General features: G+C 50.7%; 1 protein-coding gene across 1 annotated transcript; it reads left to right on the top strand.

Annotated features, from left to right (window-relative positions):
* Nucleotides 1–115: 115 nt before the first annotated feature.
* Nucleotides 116–26534, top strand: CFAP70 (cilia and flagella associated protein 70). The gene is made up of 28 exons (XM_052680049.1): nucleotides 116–216; nucleotides 830–962; nucleotides 3756–3942; nucleotides 4297–4395; nucleotides 4653–4732; nucleotides 5745–5921; nucleotides 6259–6441; nucleotides 6911–7002; nucleotides 8056–8155; nucleotides 9118–9252; nucleotides 10522–10689; nucleotides 10917–10997; nucleotides 11500–11591; nucleotides 14215–14275; nucleotides 15364–15555; nucleotides 16174–16305; nucleotides 16958–17083; nucleotides 17578–17711; nucleotides 17789–17904; nucleotides 18065–18241; nucleotides 19132–19242; nucleotides 19655–19743; nucleotides 20435–20587; nucleotides 21309–21470; nucleotides 21882–21971; nucleotides 23020–23121; nucleotides 23299–23346; nucleotides 26357–26534. The coding sequence occupies exons 1-28, from the start codon at nucleotides 140–142 to the stop codon at nucleotides 26435–26437; spliced, it is 3378 nt and encodes a 1125-aa protein (XP_052536009.1). The 5' UTR covers nucleotides 116–139; the 3' UTR covers nucleotides 26438–26534.
* The last annotated feature ends 86 nt before the right edge of the window (nucleotides 26535–26620 follow it).

Genomic DNA, 26620 nt, shown 5'->3' with positions numbered 1-26620 from the left:
CCCTGCGGGCATCTGATAGCGAAGCTATTCTGGTCAGCGCCTCCCAGGGAAGGGGGCCAACCCCCATGGGGAGGGATGTGGGAAAGCAGCAGGGTGATGGCAGACTGCCCTTCTCCTGGCCCTTTGCTCCTGGATACCCATGCCTAGAGCAGGGCGCTGCCTCACCCCAAGGGGCACAGAGCAGGGGGGCTGTGGGTCTCCATCGGCCAACCACAGGTGAGGCTCAGTGACTGGCAGGCCCCACGGCTACTGCTAGGGCAGGGAACAGGATGCAGATTAGTCTGGGGGTGCTGGGGACACGCTGACATTTGCTTTGGGGACAGGTCCCCAACCCCACAGGGGCTTGGCAAAGGCTGCCCACATCCAAGATGGCGGCGAGATTGGCACACGCTCCCCTGCGCTAAGATCTCGCGAATGTTGGCAATCTCGCGAGACAAGCTGGGTTGCCGTGGTTACGGGAAGCCAGACGCGGCGCCGCTCGCCCCTGAGGCAGGTGAGGACCTGGGTTCGCGTCCCGCTGCCGCCGAGCCCGGCTCCTGGGGCTGACGTTGGTTCTTTGGCCGCTCCATACGCCCAGGTCTCCTCCCGGCTCCTCGGGCTCTGCGGTAAGGGTGCCGGGGCGCGGGGGGCTGCAGGAAGCCCGCACTGAGATCTCGGGAAGGGCTCTGCTGCCTTTGGCCCTCCTGTGGGCCGCAGGTCTGGCGTTGAGCTGAGGGATGGCGGTCGGCAGGGCGCCTTGTCTTCCTCCGCCTCAGAACGGTGGGCAGACCCTCCTGTCACAGCTGAAGGAGAAAGCATTTCCACGTTTCTCTCATTCTTCTTCCTGCAGAGCCATGGAGGTCCCAGCGGGGCCATCTGCCACCGAGGAGTCCTGCCCTCCTGAGACATCTGCGTCTGCTCCCGAGTCGCTGCCGTCACTGAGAAACGTGGTCCAGATCACTGTGGTGAAGGCTCAGGACCTGGTAAAGCTCTTCTGGAATATCTCAGCTGGTTTAATCAATGAGAGCTGAGCAGGGAAGGTCCTGATGGCTGAAAAGCTGAACGTGAGGCAGCAGTGTGTGATGACAGCTGGGAAAGCAAACGGGATCGTGGGCTGCATCAGCAGAGGGGTGGGCAGCAGGGACAGGGAGGTGAGCGTCCCTCTCTGCTCTGCTCTTGTGAGGCCCCATCTGCAGCACTGCGTCCAGGGCTGGAGCCCCCAGGCCAAGCAAGACAGGGAGCTGTTGGAGAGGGTGCAGGGGAGCCACAGAGATGATCAGGGGCTGCAGCACCTCCACTGCAAAGACAGGCTGAGGGAGCTGGGCTTGTTCAGCATGGAGCAAAGAAGGCTGGGGGTGACCTCAGTGCAGCCTGCAGTACCTAAAGGGAGCCTACAGACAGGAGGGGAGTCAACTCCTGAAAAGGGTGGATAACAGCAGGACAAGGGGAAATGGTTTGAAGCTGAGGGAGGGCAGATTGAGGTTGGATGTCAGGGGCAGTTCTTTGCTGTGAGAGTGGTGAGGTGCTGGAACAGCTGCCCAGAGAGGCTGTGATGCCCCGTCCATCCCTGGAGGTGTTCAAGGCCAGGTTGGAAGGGGCCCTGGGCAGCCTGGGTTAGCATTAAACGTGGAGGTTGGTGGCCCTGCATGTGGCAGGGGGTTGGAGCTTCATGATCCTTGAGTTCCCTTCCAACCCAGGCCATTCTATGATTAATTGTATGACTTTTTGTGCTGTGGGCCCACTCTAGAGTGGATGTGAGGTGGCAGGGCTGAAGGAGGGCCGTCGGCCTCTGGCTTCTGCCCCACACTGAGGGCTTGCTCATGCAGACTGAAAGATGAGAAGTAATGGCTTTAAGTTACACCAGGGGAAGTTCAGATCAGATTTTAGGAAAAAAACATTCACAGACAGCAGTGATGCAGTGGCACTGCTGCCCAGGGAGGTGGGGGTGTCACCATCCGTGGAGGGGTTCAGAAAACGTGGGGATGTGGCACTGAGGGGTTTGGTCAGTGGGTACGGGGGGGTGGGTTGGGGTTGGACCTGGGGATCTGAGAGGTCTTCTCCAACCCAAATGATTCTATGATTCTAAGGCTTGTGCTTCTCTTAGATTCGGGAACACACCTCCTCAGCAGCAGTCCAGAGATGTTCTGGTGCTTTGTTGGTTTGAAATGTGTCTCTGTGCATTCCCTGCCTTGCTGTCTGTAAATGGCTGCTGCTTTTTTTAAGGAAAGCACAGTGAAAACTATTTGATGAGACAAATAAGCCTAAAAAGACCTGTCCCGGGGTATAAAGCCAGATTTTCAGCCCAGCTACCACAGTGCAAAATTGAATTGAAATAAATAGAGTGGCTTTAGATTTCAAAAAGTGGTGACTCCAGTGCACTTACAGTGCAAGACTGACCTAATTCAGACTAATACATAACTACTGTGATTTCCACGTGCTGTGTGATAACCCAGCTGTTCTTAAAGTCTTCTAGAGGAACTGGAATTTGGGAGGAAATGCTTGCTGCTCTGCTACAGCTGCAAGAAGAGAAATGGAAATCCCTACCCCAGCTCTTGCAGCAGATAGAAAAAGCAAATCAAAAGCATCTAAAAAAATAAAATATATATATATATATATTAGTGTTGCAGTATTTGAGTCCCTCTTGCACTGTTAGGTGTACAAACAGCACTTTAGGTGAGAATTAGAAGGTAAAAAGGAAGGAAACCGTGCTGAAAATAATAGACCAGAGGTCTGATTGTGTCTGGGATATTGCTTTGTCCTAGTAGAGGCTATGGCTAAAGGGGAGAGGCTTACAAACATGCAATAACAGCAATAATATGGAAAAGGTCCAACTATGTTAAACATGGAATCTGTTTAATTAGAGTTGTAGGGAAGAATGAGAGGAGAATAAGATAATTAATGGGAAAGGTTAATTGGATTCTTCTGTTTAGCCTTTCGCATAATGCATGCTGGAGGAGGCAGTCAGCAGGACAGAAAATTAAAACCAAGTGAATGAAGTCTCATTTTGTACAAAAGCCAACATGGAACTAATTAACCCAGTGACATGGAGAGCAGCAGCTCAGGGCCCGGCCCTGCAGGTTAGGCATCCTTGCTGCCGAGGATGAAAGAGACACTCAGTTTGGGTACAGTGGTCCCTGCCTGCAGGGAGGGTGGCCACTCTGGATGGAAGAGGGAACTGTGTTTCTCCTGCAGGGAGTTCCTCCTGGAGCTGCTCTCGTCTCTTCCTTGCCCTGCAGTGGAAGTGCCTGCTGCACGGGGCTGTCTGGGTGTGTGGCTGGGAGGTGCTGTGCTGTCACCATGCCTGTTCACCTGCGTTTGTGACCTTTGGTGGAGACGTGCTCAAACTTTGACCTCTTCATCTCTGTGTAAGACTGGCCTAGCAGCATGTTCCAGAGCTCCCCAAACAGCTTGCTGGAGCCCTGACTTGGTTTCTAGGCTTGGTTACACAGCCATGTCAGCTCAGAGATAACCTTAGGACACAACAAAAATCCCAGCCTTCCTGGAAGTTCTGTATCAATGGGATATTTTTGGATATGCTTTAGCTATGACTTTCATCCCCTTCTTAATCCCTGAGCGTGGTGGAGCAGGAAATGTCCTTCCTAAAGACAGGTCTCAACACAGCTGTGATCTGTGCTTCTTCCCCATTCTTGCAGTGGAGCAACCAGAGTCTCACCAATGTGCTCTGTCCGGGCTGGGGAACTGAAGCTCCCTCCCAGAGGTGACTTTGTTCTGCTGCAGACCAACTGCTTTATCTGCTCTCTGTCTGTGTTTCATAGAAAAGCATCAGAAGTGACACGTCGATCACGCTGGTTCGTGTGGAGTACAACGGAGTGATCCTGGGGGACTCCTCCAAGACTGATGTCTCACCAAACGGGATGGCAAACTATAACTTCACGGCCAGCTTTGAGTACAGCACTGATGGGCCCAACTCTTGGGTCAGCATCGCACAAAAACCTGTGCTCTGTAAGTACCTGATGATGCAGATTCTCACTCCTTGGAGGGGTGGAGGTGATGCTGTCAGCTGCTGCGCTCTGCCTTCTTGCTTCAGGAGTCACATGTTCAAGAATAGCACTTAAGCAGCAGCAGCAGTGGGGGAATCTCAGCCCTTCTGTTCTCCTCTGTGCCAGCTGGAAGAATCCCCTTTCATGTTGGCTTGGCCCTTTGGCTTCACTGTTCTTGTCAGCCATGTGAGGTGATACAGGAGCACGTGCTGAAGCTGACACAGGCCCTTTCCAGCCCCTGCCAGAACTTACTGCTCCAAACTTCTCTGAAACTGTTTGAGAGACACTGCCAGCTCCTGTCTATTTTTCTCTGTAGTGACAGTGATAGAAGTGTTGCAGAAGGAGAAGAAGCAGAAGGAGGAGAAGACCATGCCACTCGGCCAAGCTGTGCTGGACCTTCTACCTCTGCTACAAGGTACAACATGGACTTCCACAGCTTCTGTAAATGCTTCCTGCTCCCTGCCACTACGGATCTTTGCTCATGGACTCCTCATCATAAATAACCTCCTCCTGACAAAAATTGACTTCTTAGTCTTTAGAAAGCTGGGGCTGAAGGGGAGAGGGGATGGCAGCAGCAGCTCAGCTGTAGTTGTTGTAGCAGCACAACTTTAAGGCTGTGGTTTTCTGCAGAGGGTCTCACTGTATGCTTTCCTCCTTGCTGGTTCTTCTCAGGACAGTGTTCATTTACGGTCTTGGCTCCTTTGTATGCAGTGTCTGCCTCTCCATCAGAAAGCCTTCACCCGGAGGCCAAGGTATGTGGAATTTGGAACTGTTCCTTTGCTCATTCGGCTCTCTGCTGCTTTTTAATGGGGCAGACGAGCATTACTCAGCCACCCAGCTCGTCACAGATATATTACAGCCCTATATATTAAAAGCTTGGAGGCTTTTCGTACTCCCATTGACGTCTGTCCCAAGGTGCTTATGATAGGTGAGGTCGTGCTAGGAAATGCTAATGTGTGCAGCTACCAAATTGCCTTGGAAAAAAATATTCAAGATAGAAATCATAGCGAAAAATCAGAAAAAGGCAAAGGCAGGATTACCTGCCCAACTTCATTAGTCTTCCTTTCTATGAATAAAATGTCTCACAGTCTATTATTGCACAACCTCCAACTGCCTTTCCTGCAAGGCCCTCATTCATTCAGCAGATTGAAAAGTACCCAGTGAATAAAAACAGGGAGTGAAGTAAGAGAGTGGAAAAATGTCTGACTTTGCTCCCGAGTCTCCATCTACTTATTGCCATGAGTGAAGAAGGTGGATTGGTACTGCATTTGCACTCCTGTATTTAAATGATATAATAAGCAAGGCATGGAAAGGGCCACCCATTAGGGAGGAAAGATGATGACAAATGCTGAACAGCTGGCTTTTCATCGTGCAGCACCCATCTGGGGTCGGGCAGGTATGACTGTACACAGTGCATGGAGATAGGGCAGAGCTGAAGTACAGCCACAGTTTTCACATGCTCTGGATCACGAGCATTGTTTTCTATCCCTGGTGTTCTTCCTTTCTCTGTCAGAGATCCTGACTATACATGTGCTGTGCCTCCTGTAGGCTCTGATGTGAACACACAAATATCACAATTCGGACATAGGAAAGATTGACCATGCAATTCCTTTCTTGTGCCAGTCTGTTTCCTTTAGCACCTGAAGTGAGGAATGAGATAACATTATACATTCTAGCTTCGGGTTTCTGTTTGCTTCTCCCTGAAGAGCAGAGAATTACACCTGTCTAATTATTAGCTGTTTTTCAAATCATTTTTTCCTGCAGTGTGCTCTTGAAGTGTCTGTGTGCACCAAAAAGCCCCTGCTTTCTGCAAGTCAGCTGTCAGATGGTAACTTCCTGAGTGTCACGCTGGAGGCAGCTTATTCTGTCCCGGAAGCATTTGTTCCCACTGGACCATCACACAACTACATGGCTTGCTTGCAAGTACCAGCAGTTGGGAAGGTGAGGTTGGGTCCTGGCACAGCGAGGTGGGTGTCAGCTGCTGCAGAGCAAGTTGTTGTCCCCCACCATGGAACAGGTGAGCAGCCCATGGGGGTACAGCCCTGGTGTTTCTGTAATGCAGATAAAAGACTGTATGGTAAGACTGGGGATGAAACTGGCAGTGTTTTTCCACGCCATGATTTTTTTTCTCCCTTCTTTGTATGCATGTGGTGGAGTTTGTTCCTCAAGCCAGGCCCCTGCGCTGCTTCCTTGCTTTGTTAAGCACAGCTTGGAGCAGCTGGCACTTGCTTCTGCTCGTGTTGGAAGCAGAAGTCTTTTCATTCTCGTGTCTCTTTAGAAAGAAGTCCCCTTGCTCTTCATGAATGGCATCCTGAAGCTTGGTGGTGAAAAAGAACCATTACCCCGACCCAAAAAATGGTCTCTTACTAATATACTGGCCCCTGGTGCTCTGAACATACCCAACTCCTTCATTCTTGGTGGTCCCTATGAGGATGAGGATGGAGAGCTCAACAAGACAAAGGTGAGGAAGGGCTGGCAGTGTTCTGGCTGGAAGAGAACCGTCAGGCCTCCCTGAAGGCACTGATGAAGACTTTTAGATTACAGGAGGAGGAGGGGGAAGGTGGATGGTCAAGCTCTTTGTGCAGTGTCTGGGCACGGAGGTGTTTCTGCAAGCCAGCAGGCATGCTGGCTTACCACAGGCATGCAAACACACTGCAGTAGAGCTCCCAGGGGTGCATGTGGCAAATCTGGTCCTCACTCCCGAGCTGCTGGGCTGAAGCTTTGTATTGCCTCTTTGTGAGCCAAGCTCCCAGTGCTGTGGCTGCTAACTTACTCTGCAAGGGGATCCCATGTTGGTGAGTGGGACACCTCTCTGAGTCATGTTCTATCCCAGGGAGCATTTCAGGGAGGTGATTTGGGGATGATGCAGGCTGTGGAGTTCGCTCTCCTGGCAATATATACTACACCTGACCATATATTACATCTCCCAGGACAGGAAGTTTAGGATCCAGGCAGAAAGCACGAAGAGAATCGTATGGGACACAGAAAGACGCTGTTACCTGGATCCTGCTGCAGTACTCATGTAAGGGGCACACGAAGCTCCCAGCACTGAGTGATGAGGGGAACTGCTCAAGAATGCACTTAGCTGACCTGTCTTGGGCAGTGAGAAGCAACGCGCAAACATTCTTAGACCTCTTATGTGGCCATACATCTCCTGTGCTGTCTGCTGGCTGGAGGTGCTCGTGGTAGCAAGAGAGCACTTTAACTGCCTTTAATTGCTGGCAGCAACTTAGCTCTGCAACGGTGGGAGAAGATGAATTGGCTGTAGTTGCTGTCTTCAGGCTGTAAATGCTCTCTTTTGCTGCCAGCAGTTGGAGCTGGTTACTGTTCCTTCTGCAGTGCAAACACTTAATGACGGCTGTGTTCCCTCCCATGACCTCTTCATCACTATCACCTGAAGGTTTGAAGGAAGGGGGGCAGTCGTGGTGAACCCACACAGCTTTCCTCTTAGCTGCTAATTGAGTTTTGTTGAATTCCCAATATATTAAAATCCTTTCACTCTACGTGGGCACTCTTCACTTGCTTTTTTATTGGATAAACAGAACTTTTAATAGCTGTAGGTATGCTCAAGATCAGGATAGGCATCCCACTTCTCTCTGACTCTTGCAACGTTCTTGGCCTCAGCTTCTCCATGGCTATGCATTGCACAGCCAAGGAATTTCTCATGTGGAAATATTCCTTTCTGTCTGTTGGGGTTTTGTTTCCCTTCTCACCACATACATACGTATTCCTCAGCCTGGGATCCGCTTTGGATTTGTACTAACATTAATCATGTTTCTTTTTTGGCTTCAATTCTGATGTCACCAAGAGAGAGAAACTGTGTGTTGCTCTCACAATCACTTTATAGCTGGTAGTGCCATAAATGCATACAGCGGTGGATGGAAAGGAACACGTCCCAGGGCTTCCTAAAGTACATGTCTTTCAATGGTGCAATGCTGGTTGCTCTGTCACAGGAGTGGGGCAGCGTAAAGCCAGGTGGGGGGCTTTGGGACTGCTGGGACACAAGGGAGGGCAGCGTGGCTGGATGGGGAGAGCTTGGGCTCTGCAAATTCTCAGTGCCTTCCTCTGCATTCAGCCTGAAGAAGCGCATCGTGGAGTGCCAGTACTGGCCTGTGGAGGTCTGCAGGATGCCAGTGACCTCGTCCAGCAAAGGGAAAACCAGCAAAGCTGACAAGGTAGAAGTGGGAAGGGACACGTTGCTATGGCTTGTGGAGCAGCGTTGTGTCACTGGGCACTTTTTTCTTCCACACCTTTGTTACACCAAAACCAGCCTTGAACCGGCCAAAGCAAGTCAGAGGGCTGGAGGCTTTGTGAAGGGTTTAATCAGCCTTATAGAGCTGCTAAATAAACAAAGGAGGGCGAGATTTTTTTCCTAAAAGCTCACAGGGTGTAGCTTGGTGGAAAAGGGTCAGGGAGGGGGCACTTCTTGAGAAGTGGAGTAATTCATTAAGCTTATCTTCAGCCAGTGTTGTTTTGGTTTTGGCTTTTTTCGAGCATCTTGAAGAAATTCACGCCTGCTTTCTGTGGGTGCAAATAAGCTCTGCTTTTGCACCTCAACTGAAGTGACCTAACAGAGGAAGAGCTCCTTTGCTAATGGTTCTGCTCCTGACTGCTGATTCTGTGAGAGTCCCTAATATGTTCCAGGGCAAAGTCGTGTAAGTTGGTGTAAATCTCATTCCTCGCCCACCGGTGCCAGCATTTTGCAGCTCGGACAGAGGTACTTCACTTTACCCTGACTGTCTGCTGCTGGCCTTGGCACCCAGGCCTCTGTAGCTACCTGACTTGTATCAAACCTGAGATGCTCGCAGCTCTGGTAGGATCATTTGGATTCCTAACCAGGTGGTTGGCAATTTGGCAGCTGTATCAGGACAAGACTGCGCTGAGGAGTGGCAAAGTTGTGGGCATTGGAGAGAACAGCTGCCCTGCTGGGGTTGGAAGCAAATTGATATTCTACGTATCGAATGACTCCAGCGTTTTTTTGTCTGGGTTGTCCTGGCTGTGTGCCAGTGACAGAGCCCCTGGCTTGTTAGGTGCTTTGCTTTGCTGCATGGCCTTTTCTTAATGGGATCGGTGACCTTGTTCCCTTAAGAGAATCACAGTCTGTTCAGTATCTCAATGCCTTGATCTGTGTTTCCAGGGAGATGAGGACAGGCAGATTTTCTTCCACGGTGTGGCATATGTCAACATGATGCCTTTGCTGTGCCCTGGCGTGAAGCGGATCCGAGGAGCTTTTCGTGTCTCTGCCTACCAGGACAGTGAGGTGCTCGAGAAGGTGAGAGCTGGTGAAACAGCCAGGCTCCGTGCCACCTCTGCAGCTGCTTGTGGTGCAGGCAGGGTGAGCAGCGTGGTGTTCGGGAGCAGGAAGGATGGGCAGAAAGGTGCTCAGAGGCCAGCCCTGAGAGCTCACTGCTCTTCTGGAGCTGGAGAGCAACGACACAAACTGCTAGGCGCAGCCTCCTCAAAGGCAGGTGGGGATTGTTGGTGTGGGTGAGCAGGTTTAGAGGCTGGGGGTGGCTCTGGATCTCAGCGCGCTCCCTTCTCTGTCAGCAGCTGAGTAAGGAGAGCTGATCTCACTCCCCACTCAGGAACACGGACAAATGAACTGCTTTGCTGGGAAGAGCAAACAGTGGCTCTAAAAGGATAGCGTTACCCCAGGCAACAACCAGAAAAGCTGTCACTGGAGCTCTTTCAGCTGTAGCTCGTGGAGGTTTATTTGTCTTTAGCTTTCCCTCCCCCCCCCTTGTTACTAAAAGTGACAGTTACGTCTCCGTTTTCCCACAGTACTCCTGAAACAGACCTGAGCTTGTTTCAGGAGGGCAGATGCACTGCCCACATTCCCTTAGCGCTGCTGCCCATGCCATGGGAGCTGGGGAACTGCAGCCCATCTCCGTGCCTCCCTGCTGCTGCTGGGTGCCAGCTGCTGGGGGAAAAAGCAGAACCTGCCACACGGCTCAGCTCTTGCTGGCCCAACTCCTGTAACGCTGACAGCTGGGAGGGAGCCCTGCCTGGGTGCTCACACAGTGTGTAAACAGGCAGAGTGAAAAACCTGGTCCCAGCAAGTTGCAGGTTTGTCAGGGAAATTACTCTGCTTGGGAAAGCAGGCTGGAAGCTGAGTCACCCCAGGGCGGGCTGGGGTGGGTACCCAAAACACAATGCAGGGCAGACCTGGGGTGGGTAGCCACTGCTTGTAGCGGTTCGTATCACCAGGCAAGTCCATGCCTGTGAGACAGACCGAGGATTGAACTCATACAGGAACCCAGGGACAGCGCCCCGGTGGAACTGCAGCCTTCGAGCAAGGAGATTCCAGTGAGGCTTTCTCAAGCAGCTCCTTTCTTAGCAGTCAGACCTGAGGTTGTGCAGCTGTGTGGTATCGGCTGGCCTTTGAGCACAGGAAACCAACTGCCTGTGGGGAGAGGATGAGGTTGCAGAGTTTCTTAATGTGTTTAGACTCTGTGTTCTGTGATGAGAAAGGTTAAGGCAAAGGAATGCCTTGTCCTTTGATTCTCTCACCTCTTTTCTTTCCACTCTCCACCTCCTTCAGACTAAAAGACAGCAGAGCGTTCTGCGGGATCTCCGTCCGCAGATCAGTCTGATTAAAGAAGGATCAGAGACCCCAGGAACCAGTTCATCTCTTTCCAGAGCTGTTCCCAGTAAGGCCCAGAGGGAAGATAAGGAGAAGGTGACCAGAGAACAGGAATTCAACAGAAGGGTGAGGTCTAGAGACACATATTGCAACACGCTTGCTCCTTCTCAATATCAGAGCTAATCAGAATCGGGGATGGATGCTGCACTGCCTTAGCCAGCTGAGGGATGCTCATCGCCTTGAAATTTTAGTAAATGCTATCTGAACAAATGTACAACGTGATCACATCCTAAATTTATGAGGGCATGAGGTTAGGATCTGAAATTGAGATGTCTTTTCTTGCTTTTCAATAGACATCCAATGCACCAAAAATCCAGTTGTCGGATGTTGCTGAAAAAGCTGCAAGTGTCACATCTCTCAGCCTTGATGGAAAGGTAATTTTGTGTGTCCAAAGAGAAGAAAAGACTGCTAGACCATCACTGCATCACTGTCTCACACCTTTCACGTAATTAAATTATTTAAGAGTGAGCTGGAGACAAGGGATGCTTTACGCAGATGCTGTCCTGGAGTTCTTCCAGTGACGTCCAGCTGGAGGAAAGTCTAGCATTGGGCTAGAAGGCTTCTATAAATAATTAGGCATTATTTAGAAGAGTTTCTTCCTTTTTGTGACTTCTTTCTCAAAATATGTAGAATGCATATTCATTTTCCAAGCAAACTGATCGGCTGGCTGCTCTCATTTTTTTTCTTCCTAGACTGACTTCTCAAGGTGAATTTTTCAACCGTAAATCATTTCTGAGTGCAAGTTCTAAAGCAAGCAGGATCTCTGCAGTTTAAAGAGGATTTGCTGAAGATCTGTAGCTAAATGTTCAGTTTTTCATCTTGTCAGTAATGTCTTGAGATAGCACAACACTGAGAGAGCAATGTTTATCTTCACAGCAATATGTTGAAGCAGGAACATTCCTGGTGATGGAGATAAAGCTGGACAAGGCTTTGGTACCCAAACGACTGCAAGAGGAGCTCACCAAAAGGTGTGTAAAGGTGTAAAGACACGCTATAACTCTGGAGCTGATAGCTCAGTTCTGCAGGACACAAACCATGCAGTACAGGGTGCCTGCCCTTTGAAGTACTCTGCAAGCAGCGGCTGAAGGCTTCATCCAACACCAATTGAAATCAGGAGGACAGGGCCACCACACTGCTTCAGCAGTGGCATTGCCTGGGTTTGGAAAACAGTTGCATTCATCTGAGCTGGCATCTCTGCACAACAGTATCTGCGCTCCTGTCCAGGCTTTGTTTCCCATTAATCCCCCTGTGCTTGCCTCTTGCACGTGATGTTCAGCTGCTTGGTCAGGGCTCGCCACCAGACTGCACAAGGTAGCACTGCTCTAGCTTCAGAATAGCATCCTGTTGTTTTTCTGAAATTCTCACAACTTTCTACCATTTCCTGGGCTCTGGTTTTCATACCCTTCTGCTGTAGAGCTGTGCTCTCATCTCTGAGGCTTTGAGGCTTTCACCGTGTGTTTAATTTAAGGCGGTTGCTTCCTGCCCATAGAGCAGTAGTCCTGCTGTGGTGCTACCTAGGGAAGACCTAGCATGTATAATTTATTGGATAGAAAAGAGAAAATACAGCAAATGAATAAACCATATCATGCACAGGCAGTATATCTCTTTCAGCCAGAAATATGAGCAGAAACCACACAGCAGCAGCCATTCTTTCAACAGGAAGTATGTGTATTGTCTTTTGTTCTGCCTGCTGTTTTCCAAGAAAACAGGTTTGGGGAAAATGAGCCTCCCTTACAGTAGACTTTCCCGTGAGCTTTTTCATTTGCTTCCTACTCTACTGCAGCTTGCAGAAATTCAGTGTAATTCCTCTTTGCTCTCCTGCCTTGTGCAGCTGTGGATGGGAAGCCTGGAAAATCAGATCTGAGTGGCAGAGAGGGTTCTTTCTTGGGGGGCCTCAGCTGATGGCGCATACACGTGGCCTGGCACACGCACTCAGCAGTTATGCTTTTCTGTTGTTGTTTTATTTTTCCCCTTATTTCTTGGAAGGTGGTTTGAATAAGCAGCTCGTTAGCAAACCACAACTCCCTCTTCTTGGACTGCATCCAAAGTTTCCTGTCAGCCTCCGCTTCTGCTCGCTTACTTTGCTCGAGTTGCTGTTGTGCTCGGTTTTCTTTTTCTCATCTCCAAGTGAAGCAGTTTGGTTCTCATTTGTGCCACTAACAGAGGTAACAGGGTGGTGATGGGAGCTCTTCTGCAGTTGGGACTGTGAGTGTGGGCACGGCATTGTTCAGGCTCAGTGGCTTCCCAAGGAGTGATGCCAGATCTCTGCAGGGAGGCACTGCAGAACAAGAGGATCAGAAAGCGCGGCAGGGTGTGCAGAAGAAGGAAAAGGACATGTTGCTGCTTATGGTCACAGAGCTTTCCACAGAGCTGGCATCTCCCCTAGTGCCTACAGCAGCCTCATGCAGTTAGATGACTGTATTCGTGTCCTGTGGGGATGCGTCCTGCGTGGGATGAGGGACCAGCAGGAGCAGCAGCTTTCTGAAGGTTATTTCGGAGCTGTGCTGCAGGCCTCCTGTTGAGGCTCACGGGCAAAAGCAGCTGATGGGGGATGACAGGTCCGTGGGGACAGAAGCAGAGGCTGTGGATCGCTGTTCATGTGGGCGAGGTGAGGGCTGAGTCTCTCATCACTGAAACTTTCGGATACTCAGAGGAGCATACAGAGAAGTGGTCACAGACCTGAACCTGGGGAAGTCAGCTGCCCACAAGCTGTGTAAGCTGGTGGAAGAGTTACAGGATTTAGCTTTGGTGTGGGGGAAGCAGCTTGCTTTGCTGATCGTGTAGGAGCCAACACCAGGATGTGACACCTTTTTTTGGTGGGCAGGATTGGGTTCTAAGGACTGAAGGTGCTCTAGTGCCAGCAAACAGGAAATCTTGATAAAATCCCACTGAATTTACACTGTTTTGACTCAAAGGGTTTCAGTACAGTCTTAATAGTAGTCCTAAGGACCTTTGGCCAGTTTCTGGGAAGTCACCCTAGTGGTGGTACAGACAGGAGTGATACAGTGTCAATGCATGGCCAAGGGGTGATGCCAGGACCTGATGGGTGGCATGGCCCAGGTTTACCATGATAACATTCTTCAGAGCTTTCCTACCTCCAGAGCTTTGCTACCTTTCCTGCAGGTGTTCTGGCAGACCCAGGAGGTTATGAGTTAAAAGAATAACAACCTGATGAGAAGATCATCTTCTGTAGGAGAGTGGTTATGATTGCCAGCAATATCAAATATTAACCCTGCGCACTGGGCTGAAGTTTCACAGTAGTTTTTGTGTGACGGGTCCATCAAGCCTGATGAAAATAACTGAATAAATCCCATCTAATCCCTGTGGAGTGTTGTAATCATCAGCAGGGAGTGAAGTAGTAGCTAGTTCTCTCGAGGCAGCAGAATGAGCTGCAAGCATTGAATATGGCTGCTCTGGTCTTTGCACTTCAACCTTGGTCTGACCTTCAGTTTCTTGCACCTTGCTCCCTGTAAGGTGTCTCTGGGACGTGACAGCCTGCAGCCCTCACACTGCAGGTTGGCTGTGCTTGAGATAACCACCAAGCACTGCTGACAGGTGTCAGGCTGATCCCTTCTGTCTTCACATTGACAGGGTCAAGGAGATGATTCCCCCTCGCCCTCCGCTGCCTCCCCGGACTGAAGGAGCCAAGAAGGTATGTGCAGGAGCCTATGGCCTCATCAACACCCTGCCACCTCATTGTGTCCTCATCCCTCTCACTTTAGAGATTTTCATCTTCAGTCTGAGCCCTGCAGCAATGCACAGATGAGATTTGCAGAGGAAGCATGCAGGAAACTTCAGGATGTGTTACCTTTGTAGTATTATGCCTTGGGAAATCATTTCTGGGCTGTTACTTGATTTGCAGCCCTTAAAAGGAGAGAGATCTAGAAACAGCAGAGAAGAAAGCAGCAGTGTGGGGGTGTTTGAAAGTGCTGAGGAGAGAGGTACCAGAGCTGTTTGTCTCTGGGCAGTCCCAACAGTTTCTTGCCTCAGATTATTCTGCGTATTTCTTCAGGCCCAGACAAATAGGAACAGAATCAGCCCCAGTCATGCTCAGGTCCCCCAGAATTTATTTTTTTTTTTAGGACTTTTGCACTTTCAATTTCCTGAGCCCAGAAAATGATCAGAGAACACCGGCTGGTTTTCTGTAGGTACAGGATGGCCAGTGAAGGAGGACGTCCTCAGATGGCCCCTGGCTGATGGGAAATTCAGAGCAACAGTGGGGGAAGAAGCAATGCTTCAGTAGCTGACCCCAGTACTGCTGCAGAATTGATTTTTGCTGGACTGTTTGGAGTGCACAAAGTGATGTGTTTTGATTACTGCCATGCATGGAAGCTTCTACCACTGAGATTATGGATATTACTGCTCCTTCTGGGGGAGAGGGGGAAGGAGGACTGGCCTGTGGCTTTAAAGGGCTCTCAGCAAACGAGATACAGTTTATTTGCAGCCAGTTATGTTGCTACAGAAGAGACAAGGAGGACGGAGACAGTGGATTCTGATTGAAAAATGTAGCAGGAACAATATCTAATTATGAAGGAACTCTTCTGTATTTACATGCAGATATTTTTGCAGCCTTGAGGCATGGACGGGGAAGGCTGTGTGACAGACTAATTGCAACTTGAGTCAGGTGGAGTTAATGGGAGGCGTGGGCTCTGGCAAATAAAACACATTTCAAGGTTGATGGCATAAGTGACTTTTGAAATCTGATTACTTATTTACTTCTTGATGTTCCCTATTTCCTAGGCTGTGGAAGATTATCACAAGCACATCGCAAGCATTGCTGTTGCCATCCTAAGTGAATATCACGAGCTGTTTGGAAAGCAGCCGCCAGACCAAGGAGCAACAGACCATCAAACCCTGGAGGAACAGAGGCGTCAGCTCAATTTTGAGCTCAATAGCTCTGGGAAATATTTTGCTTTTAAAGAACAGCTAAAGGCAGGGATCCATTGTGCTGTTTTACTTTCCCTGCTCGTTTTGTCCTGGCAGTTTCTCAGTGAGGAACTGCTGCTCCATAGTGATAACTTAGCATGATGTGTTGCTACAGAATCCCTTCCTGTCACCCAAGGCTGTTGCAGAGATGTGGGGAAGGCCAGTTTTTTTCCTGACAGAGCAGGCTGCTTTGGTCATGCACCAACTTTTCCTGTCATCAGGGGAAGGCTGCAAAGCTGATCACACCCTTTTACCCCATATTGTATCCCGATGAAGACAAAACTGACTGCTTTGCACACTCTCAGCCTTCCCAAGGGAGAAGGGGCCTCTTCACATGTCCCTCAAAGGACCACCTGTGTGTCAGGAAAGCAAGGGCAGAGAGGTGGGAAAGGAATTCATCCCTGCTTGTTTTGTTTTGCTTTTTACCTTTATTAAGTGCTGGGCTGGATTTCTTCCTTAGAACTAAGATGGAGCTTCAGACAGTTGAGTTAGATTCCATGATCTTTGCGGGTCCCTTCCAACTCAGGATGTTCTGTATGACAATCCATGTTACGGCTCTGTATTGTTATTGACTGTGGAGCGTTCAGGGGACCTGCCGTGTTCAAGTGTTACATGTCTCCACAGTATGCTGTAGTGAAGATTGTGAGGGAAAAATACCTGAAGACCACAGCATTTGAGAGCCAGGAGCAGTTCCAAGCATTTCTCAGTGAGCTGTATGTGTACCTTGTGGATCAGATGCACATTGCCCTGAACCAGGTAGGGAGAAACACTGGCTGGGATGGGTAATTTGGGATACAGCTTCACTGTGAATCCAGAGCTAGACACCATTTCTGGTGAAGGTGCTTTTGCCTTCAAGACACCTGCAGGCTTGTGCTTCCATTTGCTGCAGTGATCACATATGGGCCCTGAGCCACGTGCAGAGGCAGGATCTGGTGCAGCCATATCCCATTGCTGTGAAATCCAGATGGTGAAACTTGTGAAATACAGCTGGTAACAGCTGCTGTAGCTTGATCATGGTGAAGGTGGCTGGGTCTCTGCCATCTGCTGCCCCCCACACGCAAGGCAGAGCCTTCCAGTTTGAGCTGAGGTCACTCATGACACCTCAACGGAAGCAGAAAGTGTTCTTGATCTGAGCGATGCTTTTATTTGCCACAACTGCAGATGATGGGTATCAACCCCTTCCATTTGTGGCAGAAGTGCTTGGGGATGGTATGGCTTCACAGAACTGTGAGGCTGTGCCCCCAACAGCTGGAGGCTGGACCAGCTTTCCGACTCACCCAGCCCTAGCTGTGCTGAGGTGTGCTCCATGTAGTGTTGGGCTGGGGACTGCTACCGTCATGAGATCACATGAAGCCTTCACGCCCTCTTTCTCACCCTGGCTAGGGCTAACTCTCTCGCTTCTTACCAGCTACTGTATGAAGAAGCTTCTTCTCCTGCCCCTCGAATCTGCTTGACTGATGAGCAGCTCTGGCTCTTTGCTCGTGAAGCTGAAGTCAACAAGGACTACAAGCTGGCATCGCTCTACCACCAGCAGGTAAAGGAGCCCCTGTCCCTCCCTGTCCCCATCCCGTGTGTCTGGGCTGGCAGGCAGACCATCATCAGGGCGGAGGTGAACACGAGCAGGATACTCACTCTGAATGTGTGAGGGATTTCCTAGGGAGATGCTGCTCTCTGGAGGATGTGAGGCAGCAGCTGGCCAGGTCGCTGGAGTCTTCAGTTTCAAGGCCAATGGAAATGGATGAGCCAGTCCAAAAGGCACGCCGGGTCAGCACTGGGGGCACTGGGTTCTCAATCAGGTGGCTAAGAGAAGGCCAGCTTAAGTTGGAGGATACTGATAGGTGAAGGAGGCTTAGAGGAAGCTCAGTGTGATCCCAATTAAGGGAAACCCTAGAATGTGATAGATGAGGGCTTAATAGTTGCTAAACTCAGCCGAGGAAAGCTATGATTGTAGCAGAGCTGTCTTCTCAGTGCACTGTGTGTGCTGAGGGTGATGGCAAGAGCCCTCCAGTGTTGATCTCTTGTGTCCAGAGGATAGCTCAGGACCAGCACAACATCCAGTACTGGCTGGACTACGGGGCATTCTGCCTCCTGCTAGAGGACACCCTCAAAGCCCAGGAGTGCTTCCGGGAGGCTCTTTCTCTGAACCCACATCATGTGAGAAGGTGCTGTGTGCTCCCAGAGGGTGGGAAGGTGATGGGTGTCCTGCATGCTGCTGACGGGGAGCTGCTCCTATCCCCAGCCTGCTGCTCTGTGGGATCGTGGCAGTCATGCTGCAGCACTATGAAGAGGCAGAGATTTTCTTTGAGGATGCTTGCTGCTTGGAGCCATCCAATGTTGTAGCCTGGACGCTTTCAGGTACAAAAGCAAGCCAGCTTGTGTGCTGAAGGCATTCCTGTACAGCCGAGCCTTGCTTTTTCTCCTGCTGCTCCTCCCCACTGCTGTAATCTGAGCACTAAGGGAAAGATTTTACTGAGGGCTGGATTTCTGCTCATGCTGCTATTTCTGTATTTGATAGGTTTGTTCTGTGAGCTGCAGAATAATTATATTCAGGCAGAAATGGCCTTCCGTGAAGCCAAGAAGAAACTCCAAGCACAGCAGGCCAGGGAGAGAAGCATCTCTGGGGAAGGGAGAAAGCAAACCAGTGCTACGTCTGTGAGGTCTTCCAGTCAAAGCCCAGAACAGCTCTTGCCAGGTAATTCCTAGCAAAACCAGGAGGTGCCCTTATAGCACAGGGAGGGGGCTCAGGGCAGAACAGTGAGACCAAAGAGGAGAAATACGACAGGTGAAGGACACAGCAGTGGGCTGTGAGCTTCAACACACTATGAACTATGCCAGAGACAACAGTGGCAAGTACACTGCTTTAAATGCTGAGGCTGAAATACAGGTATACAGCTGATCTTATCCAGAGCCTAAGAGAAGGACCAGTCTTTGCATTTATTTTTCTGGCCCAGCCCAGTGGTGATAAATAGATGTGTGGGCAGCCACCAGAGCGACTGGGGAGAGCAAATGCACCTTCCAAGGTTTGGAAGGGTAGGGCTGCTACTGTGACTGGTGTAATTTATGTTTGTCCAGGTTTAGCTTTCATGAAAGCTGTTGCTGTGACTTTCCAGTACAGCTTGGAATGCGCAGCCTGACCAATTCAAAAGGAACAGAGCAGCTGCTCAGAGGCAGTTCTGAGCTGAAGGCCTCCTCTGGGGCCTCTGTGAATCCAGCTTCAACCCAAGCCAGGGCTTTCTGTCCCAAGTCTTAAATATTTGGCAAGGCTGTGGAAAAGATTGATTATTTTTGACAGCATCACCACTCCAAGCAAAGCGCCGCAGGCAGGCAGGCAGGCCTCCAGTGTCATATGCCAGAGGAAGGGATATTGCCTCATTTTTATCTGTTTCTAGCTTCATATGATAATCTTGTACTCAAGACTCCAGAGCCACGTATTGCCTCTTGCAACCTATTTTCATCCTACTTATGGAAATCTGATGGTTCTTGTGTGTTTTCTCCCATTTCTCTGGAGTTCTGCTCCAAAATGGCCAGTTTAGGGCAAACTCTTTTGCTTGCACCTGATGGCTGCTGGGGGTCTCATTGCAGAGGGGGTTCCAGATGGCTCAGCCAACGAGCTGCCAGAGATGGGAGAGGAGCCTGTCTTTGCTTCTATGGCACCCGAGGAAGAAGCTTCAGCATCAGAGACAACCTCAGAAGGTCAGGGAGTGGTAAACTGGTTGTGGGATGGAGAGCCCAGGGCTGGGAGGTGGCTTTATGCAAGCAGCAGGGAGGGAAATAACTTGGAGCAGTGGGCTCCATCAGTCCTGATGCCAAGGTGAGACATCTTGTTCCTTCCCCTTAGCTGGGAAATCTGCAGCAAAGCTCTGCACTCCTGTGGGTGGCAAAGAAATGGCAGGGCTGGGGCCTTATGGCTCCACTGGGCTGTTCTGTTCTCATATCCATAAAAACAGAGGCCCTTCAGGAGAAAATGCAGAGTTCATAGCTGTTTGAGCCTCCCCTGCCATCTTCTGGGTTTTACACCGTGTCACTGGGAGTCCTCTGTCCCTGCTAGGGGCTCAGCCCTGCTCTTGTTTCAGTTTGGGACTGATGGAGATGCGTTTTCCTACAGATCCATCCCCTGTTTCAGGACACGGGGAACCTCCCTGCACAATCTTCATGAAGGCAGTGGAATTCCTGATGAAATTCAATGCCATCCAGGTCAGCTCAACATGGAGTGAAGGGAGGGAAGGGATTTGCAGTTTCCTTCCCTGGGTTACTGCCAAATTGGCAAGCTCCAGCAAAGGCCCCTTTTGGGCTTAAAGAACACTCTGAGGCTACTCCAGCAGCAAAAGCACTGCCCAGAAATGCAAACTCATGGCCAGGCAGTGTTCAGACCAAAGTGCTGCTTGAGGATGAAGACACCTCAGGCAGACAGGGCTCTAGGACTGCATGGATGTGGAGGGAGCAGCCAAGCCAGACAGTGCAGGGGTGCCCTCTGTACATCCAGAGATGAGAAGCATTACTCATCGTTGGAAGTGATGCTTGCAATACAGCAGTATTTCTTTTTTTCAGACATTTGCTTATGTCAGAGCAATTTTTGTGTCACTTGTGGGATGTCCCTCTTCCACACAGCCATCTCTACGACACTTCTCTGACTGCCATATTAAGCTGTCTGCTTTCATTTTACGTGGCAGAAAGAGCAGCTTAAAGCAAAACAGACCTAAAAGTAATGGGAAGTACATTTTCAAAGCGGAGGAAGAAAAATAAAATCTCGTCTCCTGTTTGTGGAAGTCAAACAAGAGCAAGACAGTCCTCCTTGAAGAGCACTCAGGGCAGGAGCAGCGTCCTCCTGGGGATGCCTGTGCTTTGCCTGCTCCCCCAGCCATGCTGGTGTGCCATTCCTTTGCAGTTTGTTCGCATGGCACTTGCCCACGAGCTGCTGAGCCAGCAGGGAGGCCCCTCCAGTGCTTACTACCTGGCATTGGCCCGGACGTGCTTGCTGAAGGAAGAGTTCTCCAAATGTGAAGAATGTCTCTGTGAAGCCATCAGGATTGACTTCCTGGTAATCTTCCTGGTGTTTGCAGGTGCAGGATGCTGTCCCAAAGCAGCAGACAGGCTGAACGCTGCGGCAGACTCCACCTGTGCTGTTTGTGTGTGAACCTAGAGTCCATGTTTCATTTCCACTCGAGCGATTCTACTATTAATCTGCAGCAGTTTCTCTGGGGGAGGACAATCACAGCTGATGAACCTACCCAGGCTGTGGCTGCAGCGCTGCCCTCCTCATTACCCAGCGTATTATTTGCTGTCTGTCATCTTCCACGCACAGACAGGCAGCATTTCTGAGTGAGGACTCCTCTTCTGCATTGTCTGCTTTTCTTTTCCCTTTGAACGTGTATATCCTGATCCTTTTTCTCTACATTGTGAGTCAGCCCCTGTTTCATGGGGAACAAGGTCGCTATTCAGCAGAGAGAGAAGGCAGCTTTAGAGTCGGGTTGAATGGAAGGTGCAGAGGCTTTAAAGCTGCCACCTCCAAATGCTGCTTGCACGGTACCTGGGAGCCTTGCATGGGCCAGGATATCCTGCAGGGAAGGCTGGAGGGTGCTTCCATTGCTGGTGTTACGCAGACAGCCTGCTGGCTTGATTTTTATTTCATGCGTAGAGCCTGTCCTGCTCTCATCAAATACCTATCAGTTCCCCCCTTCTGCTGATGACAGGGGTCCTCCTCCAGGTCTCTCTCCTGCCTGTCTCCAAGCCACGTCTCACTCTTGGCTTTGTGTGCACAGAATCCCGATGTCTGGGCTCAGAAGGGACACCTGAGCTACCTGAGGAGAGACCTGCAGGAGGCAAAGGAGTGCTATGAGCGAACGGTCAATTTTGTGGAGGATGCTGCAGATATGCATTTTGTCTACCTGCACCTGGGCTCCATCTACCTGGAAGACAAAGAGGTGAGGAGTCATGCAGGAGTGGAAGTAGGGCATTTTCCACAAAGCAAGTACCAGTAGATGCCAGATCCCAGGTCCAGAACACCGTTACCTGTAACTATAGCTGAGATGCAACAGTGCAGCAGAATGTTACAGAGTACTGAAGTCTTTGGAGCATGGAGCAGCCCTACTCCTTTGTGCCAGATTTGACTCTCAGGGTGCTGCTGAGACTCAAATTGTATTGATGAGGGTGTTTTTCACACTACTGCACTCGTTCCTGGCAGCACAGAGCTTTGGGGGCAGTGGGAAAGCTCTCAGCCTCCCAGCGGTGAGGTGTCTGAGCCCCAGCAGGGATGGGGTGTTGGGCAAATTCCTGAGGTGAGAGGCTGTATGGAGGGGATGCAGAGAACAGTGTGATCATCTCTCTCCTGGCAGTATGGCAAGGCGAAACAGATCTACCTGCAAGCCTGCAAGAGCTCTGCATCCTGTCTCACCTGGCTGGGAGTGGGGATTGCCTGCTATAGGGTAAGTGCTGTTAGGTGTGAGATCCCAAGTTCACATCATCTGTGCTGCGTCTGGTTCTGTGCGCAAGGCTTGCTTTTATTCAATGCTTAAGTCTGTGGAACCGATGCTCTTGGAAGCTGTCATGTGCTGTGCACTGTCATGGTCACAGGGTGGCAGCCTGGGCTGCTTGTATGGCAGGTGGAAAATAGAACAGTCAGCCTCAGCACTGCACCAGGGGCAGCGTCCCTCCCCTCCTTGTTCCACTGCCAGGGCCCTCAGCCCCAGGATGTCATGGCACGCACATCATCTGGGCCTGGGCTCTGCCCCGAGTGCCTGCCTGCACATGACCTGCATAGGGTTTGATTTTTTTGGGTGGTCCTGTGTGGAGCCAGGAGTTGGACTTGATGATCTTTGCGGGTCCCTTCCAACTTGGATATTTCTTAACTTGATGCACATCACCACAAAGGATTGAGCAGGCTGTCAGCAGTGAGGAATCTCGGTGCTTTCCCTGCCCAGAGGAATCCAGCACCTCTGAAGGGTTGCCAAGGACACCCAGACACAGCCACCAGCAGCGCAGTGTCTCCCAAGGGTACACTTTGCATGCTCCCTCCAAAGGGATTTGGCTGAAAGAACCAAACAGAGGAACTCAAGCTCCTCTGTTTCCCCTTTGGACAAATGTAAGCCTCCCACGACGATGCAGACCCCAAAAACAAGGGAGCTGAGTGGTGTCCTGGGAGCTGGCTGCAGCCCCTCCTGCCTCCAGGGAGCCTCTGTGGGAAGAGGCATCAGGACCAGAGTCATGTTTTGAATGATGCATGCATGCCAGCAGGTCGTGAGAGCTCATGATGGGGCTGGACTGCTTGGTTTCTGCAGACAAAGGCGTCAGTACCCAGTCTGTTGGTTTCCTCCTGCCCCTGCCTCCCTATCAGGGCAGCTCAGTGCCAGCAGTCATGCTGAATGCTTCATCTATAGTGTTTTTTTGGCTGTTAGAACAGGTGCCTGCTCAGTTGTGAAGCCATTTCTGTCTGCTGTTTGTCTTTTCTCACACCTCTCTTCTTTCCCCCTCAAGCTGGAAGAGATGGTGGAAGCAGAGGATGCTCTCTCTGAAGCCAATGCCCTGAATAACAGCAATGCTGAAGTGTGGGCTTACCTGGCCCTTGTCTGCTTGCAGGTGAGTGCCCAGCCAGCTCCTCAAGGGAGCCTGAAGAACACCGTGTCCAACCCAGGGCTACAAATGGCTGGGGGAGCAGTCACTGCAGTGCTCAGGTGGCACAGGCAGCGCCATCAGTGCTTGCTGGGACCTCCCTGAGCCCACTCCTTCCCCCTTCCCCTCTCCGCTGTGTTGCAGGGAGGGCGGCAGCTGGAGGCAGAGCAGTGCTACAAATATGCCACCAAGGTGAGTGTGGGCACCAAACTCTCATCCTTCCATGTGTGATGAGAGCGTGGGCTATTTCTTTTGGTCGCTCTAAGCTGGTTCTGCTAAGGGCAGAGCATGGAGGGAGCCGTTCTCATTCCTTGTGGGGGTTCTGGGGAGGATCTCAGCACTCGTGCTGAGATGCACTTTCCCCGTGATTTGCAGAATCAATCTCTATAACCCCCCTTTTCTTGAACCTAGCAAATTCTGTTTTGCTAGATTACTCCATTCGGGAAAAGGGAAGTTTTGAAATAACTTTCTGCTTTCTGCCTTAGCTTGTGCTTTTTCCATTCCTCATCCCCAGAAGTTTTGCATATCCGTAATATGCATCTCATCACAATGCACGTTTAAATGAGCATGATTGTTATAATAATACAGGCCACAAAGAGTTGCTTTAGCCACTCAAAATTAGGTAACAACTGGGGAGCCGTTCCCATAACTCTGTAAACCCAAATGAGGTGTCATGCATCAATCCCTAATGAAGCAGTCTAGAGTGCTCTCGTATGGCTTGCGGGTCCGTCTCAACTTTCTGAGTCCTGTCTACATAAGCACAACAGCTCTGATTAATTATCACACAAACTCCTCCCTCTGTAGCCGTTCGGAGGTCCAGAGCCATTCTATTTTGCAGCACTGCTTTACTAAGCATCAAAACCTCTATTTGTGGTGACCTCATTGCATCAGCAGCTGCATTTTCTATTATTTCTAAGGTGGCTGAAATATTAACGATCGCCTTCTCCAGTTCATTCACTTCCCCCAAGCAAACCATCTAACAAAGCTATTGAACCCGGCAGGCTTTTCTACCACAGGGTTTGATGCCCTCTTCACTCATTTCCCTGGGGTTCTCAGAACTCCTGTTGGGGCTTTGGTACAGTTATGTATGGAGACGTATGGTGTCAGTGCCCCCAGCGTACAAGCGCCCCTCCAACTCTGTGGTGACCATCTCCACACAGCCACCACAGCCCAGCAGGGGTACATCCAAAATGGAACCAGGAACTGTGGTTTAACGCTGTCACCACTGGGAGGGGGCACCGCTCATCCCCTGGACATTTGGTGGCATTTACATTGTGAAATTCCCCCATACTCACTTCCCTTTTTCCAGGACTAAAGCTTCCCAGGGTGGTGCTCGGGGTAACTGGGAAAGGTGCTGTTCTTATAACACACATGCTCAGGGATTGGGCTCTGTGGGGAAGGCAATGGTGGGTTGTCATCCCCCAGCACAGTGTTTCTCCACTGGGGAGTTTAGTTTCGGACTGTCGCAGCAAACATTTCCCTTCTGGTACCTTCCAGCATATTGTGTCATTCCCAGAAAGAAGCTGAACCTGGAAATTGTCATATGGGCAGCTCCAATTTGAATAAGGAATGGGAATTCCCATGAAGGGAAGCTGCATTTTCCCATTCCTAGGCATTGCTGTGCAAACCCAGCAGTTCGTCGGATTGAGACTCTGGGCCATTGCCTGGGTGACATTCAGGTAGCTGTTATCCTTCCGCGCCGCAGCAATTCCTAGCAGGTATCACACACAGCTTACACGTTCTTCTTAAGAGTTGGCCAAAAAGGTCCTTTCTTCTCTGCTGTCACTGGCTCTAGGTGCCTTCTTTAGTCAGGTAGAGTGGATCCGTGGTGTCAGCCCTCCAGCTTGGTGCAGTTACAAGTCCTGGCTGTGGTCCTTCCCACCGCAGTGGGAGGGATTTAACACACACATGATCTCCACGTAATGCGTGGTGCAGCAGGCTATCCACACCCCGTGCTCTAGTATCAAACACAGCCTTTTCAACGCTTCTCAATTGTTTCTGTGAGCTAATTACATATCTGCTCAAAGTTCCTCACCGATTTGCTCCAAAGTACCCTTCTGCACAGGGCACCGTCTGCCATCGAGGCTTTCAAATGGACTCCGTCCTTCCTCGGTCCGGGGTTTAGTCTGAATTCTTAAAAGTGCCATAGGCAGTGCCTGTGGCCGTGGGATCCCGGCCTCCTGGCCAAGCTTTATTATTTGCAACTGCATCGTTTGGCTCATCTTTCCCACTCGGCCACCACCAGGTGTGTGTAACTGCCAATCCATCCCAATAGCGTGCTGATCTGCTCAATTTCCTATCCGTAACGACACAAGTTGCTGAATGCCTATTTCTGAGGCCGGGTCTGGGGAAGTTTCTTCCCTCATCATGTCCCTTAACCTATCCAGAAATTCTGAAGGAGTTTCCTTCAGGTTTTGCCTTCCTGCATATGATGCAGCCCAGTTAATTATCTTGGGGATAGCTCTTTCCATTCCTTTGATCACCCATTCCTGGTAAGATAGCAGACGATCCTTTCCCCCTGTAGTTTCCGGGTCCCAGTGAGCATCCTGCCTTGGAAAATGATCCTCGATGTCTTCATGCCTTCCCCAGATATCATTCTCAGCTAGATCCTGTGCCACCTTTAAAACCAGGTCCCTTTCCATCTCAGTCATGGAACCTAACAGCAGCTGGATAGCACTCCAGCCTGGGCTATGCTGTAAGACCAGGTACCTGAAGCGACCAGCTACTCCTACTGGATCACTACGATAATCCTTAACTATCTTCCTCCAGCTCTCTAAATCATATGACGAGAATAGAACTTTAATTATGCCCCATCTGTCCCCCAAAGGAGCCACGAGTGTCCCCCTTTTCTTCCTGGTCCTGGCTGCTACAGCGAATCAGCTGGGGTTCCGTGAAGAAAGGCTGTTCCTCCCCCAGCGATCCTCCTCTCTCCTCTCGGGGTCCCCTACCCAGGGACCAGCCCGGTCGTGGTCTAAAAGATCCTCTGGCTCCAATTTTCTCGTGAGCTTCGTACATCTCTGCCCTGTGCTGCAGGCGGAACAGCCTCAGCTTCCCATCACCTATTATTCCTCGGCGATCTTTTTCTAATGCTAATCCTAGTGGGTCTTGCCGAGCTCCCATCCCACTTTTGCCACTCGGGACGGTTTGGCCGACTAAAGGACATTTAATCACTTCGTTTTGTCATCCCCTAACTCACCCGCAGCTCGGCTTGGACGACTCGACCCTGCTGCAGGAGCTCCACGCCGCCCAGCAGCGCTTCGGCTTCGGCGACCCGTCCTTCTGAGCGGGGCGGTGACGCGTGGTTCCGGCGCAATGCCATTACAGCCCTTACCGTTAACTCCCGGCTCCCGCTCCTTGCTGCGTCCCCGTTACCGCGGGCTCACGGTCACACGTGGGTGCGCCGAAAGCTGCGGGAGCGCGGCGCCCCCTATCGGCCCGGAGGCCCCGCGGGAAGGGCACCACGTGA

This window comes from Tympanuchus pallidicinctus, unplaced genomic scaffold, assembly GCF_026119805.1.
Source record: "Tympanuchus pallidicinctus isolate F22 unplaced genomic scaffold, pur_lepc_1.0 scaffold18, whole genome shotgun sequence".
NCBI classification, from domain to species: Eukaryota; Metazoa; Chordata; class Aves; order Galliformes; family Phasianidae; genus Tympanuchus; species Tympanuchus pallidicinctus.
This window is presented reverse-complemented; position numbering and strand designations above follow the sequence as displayed.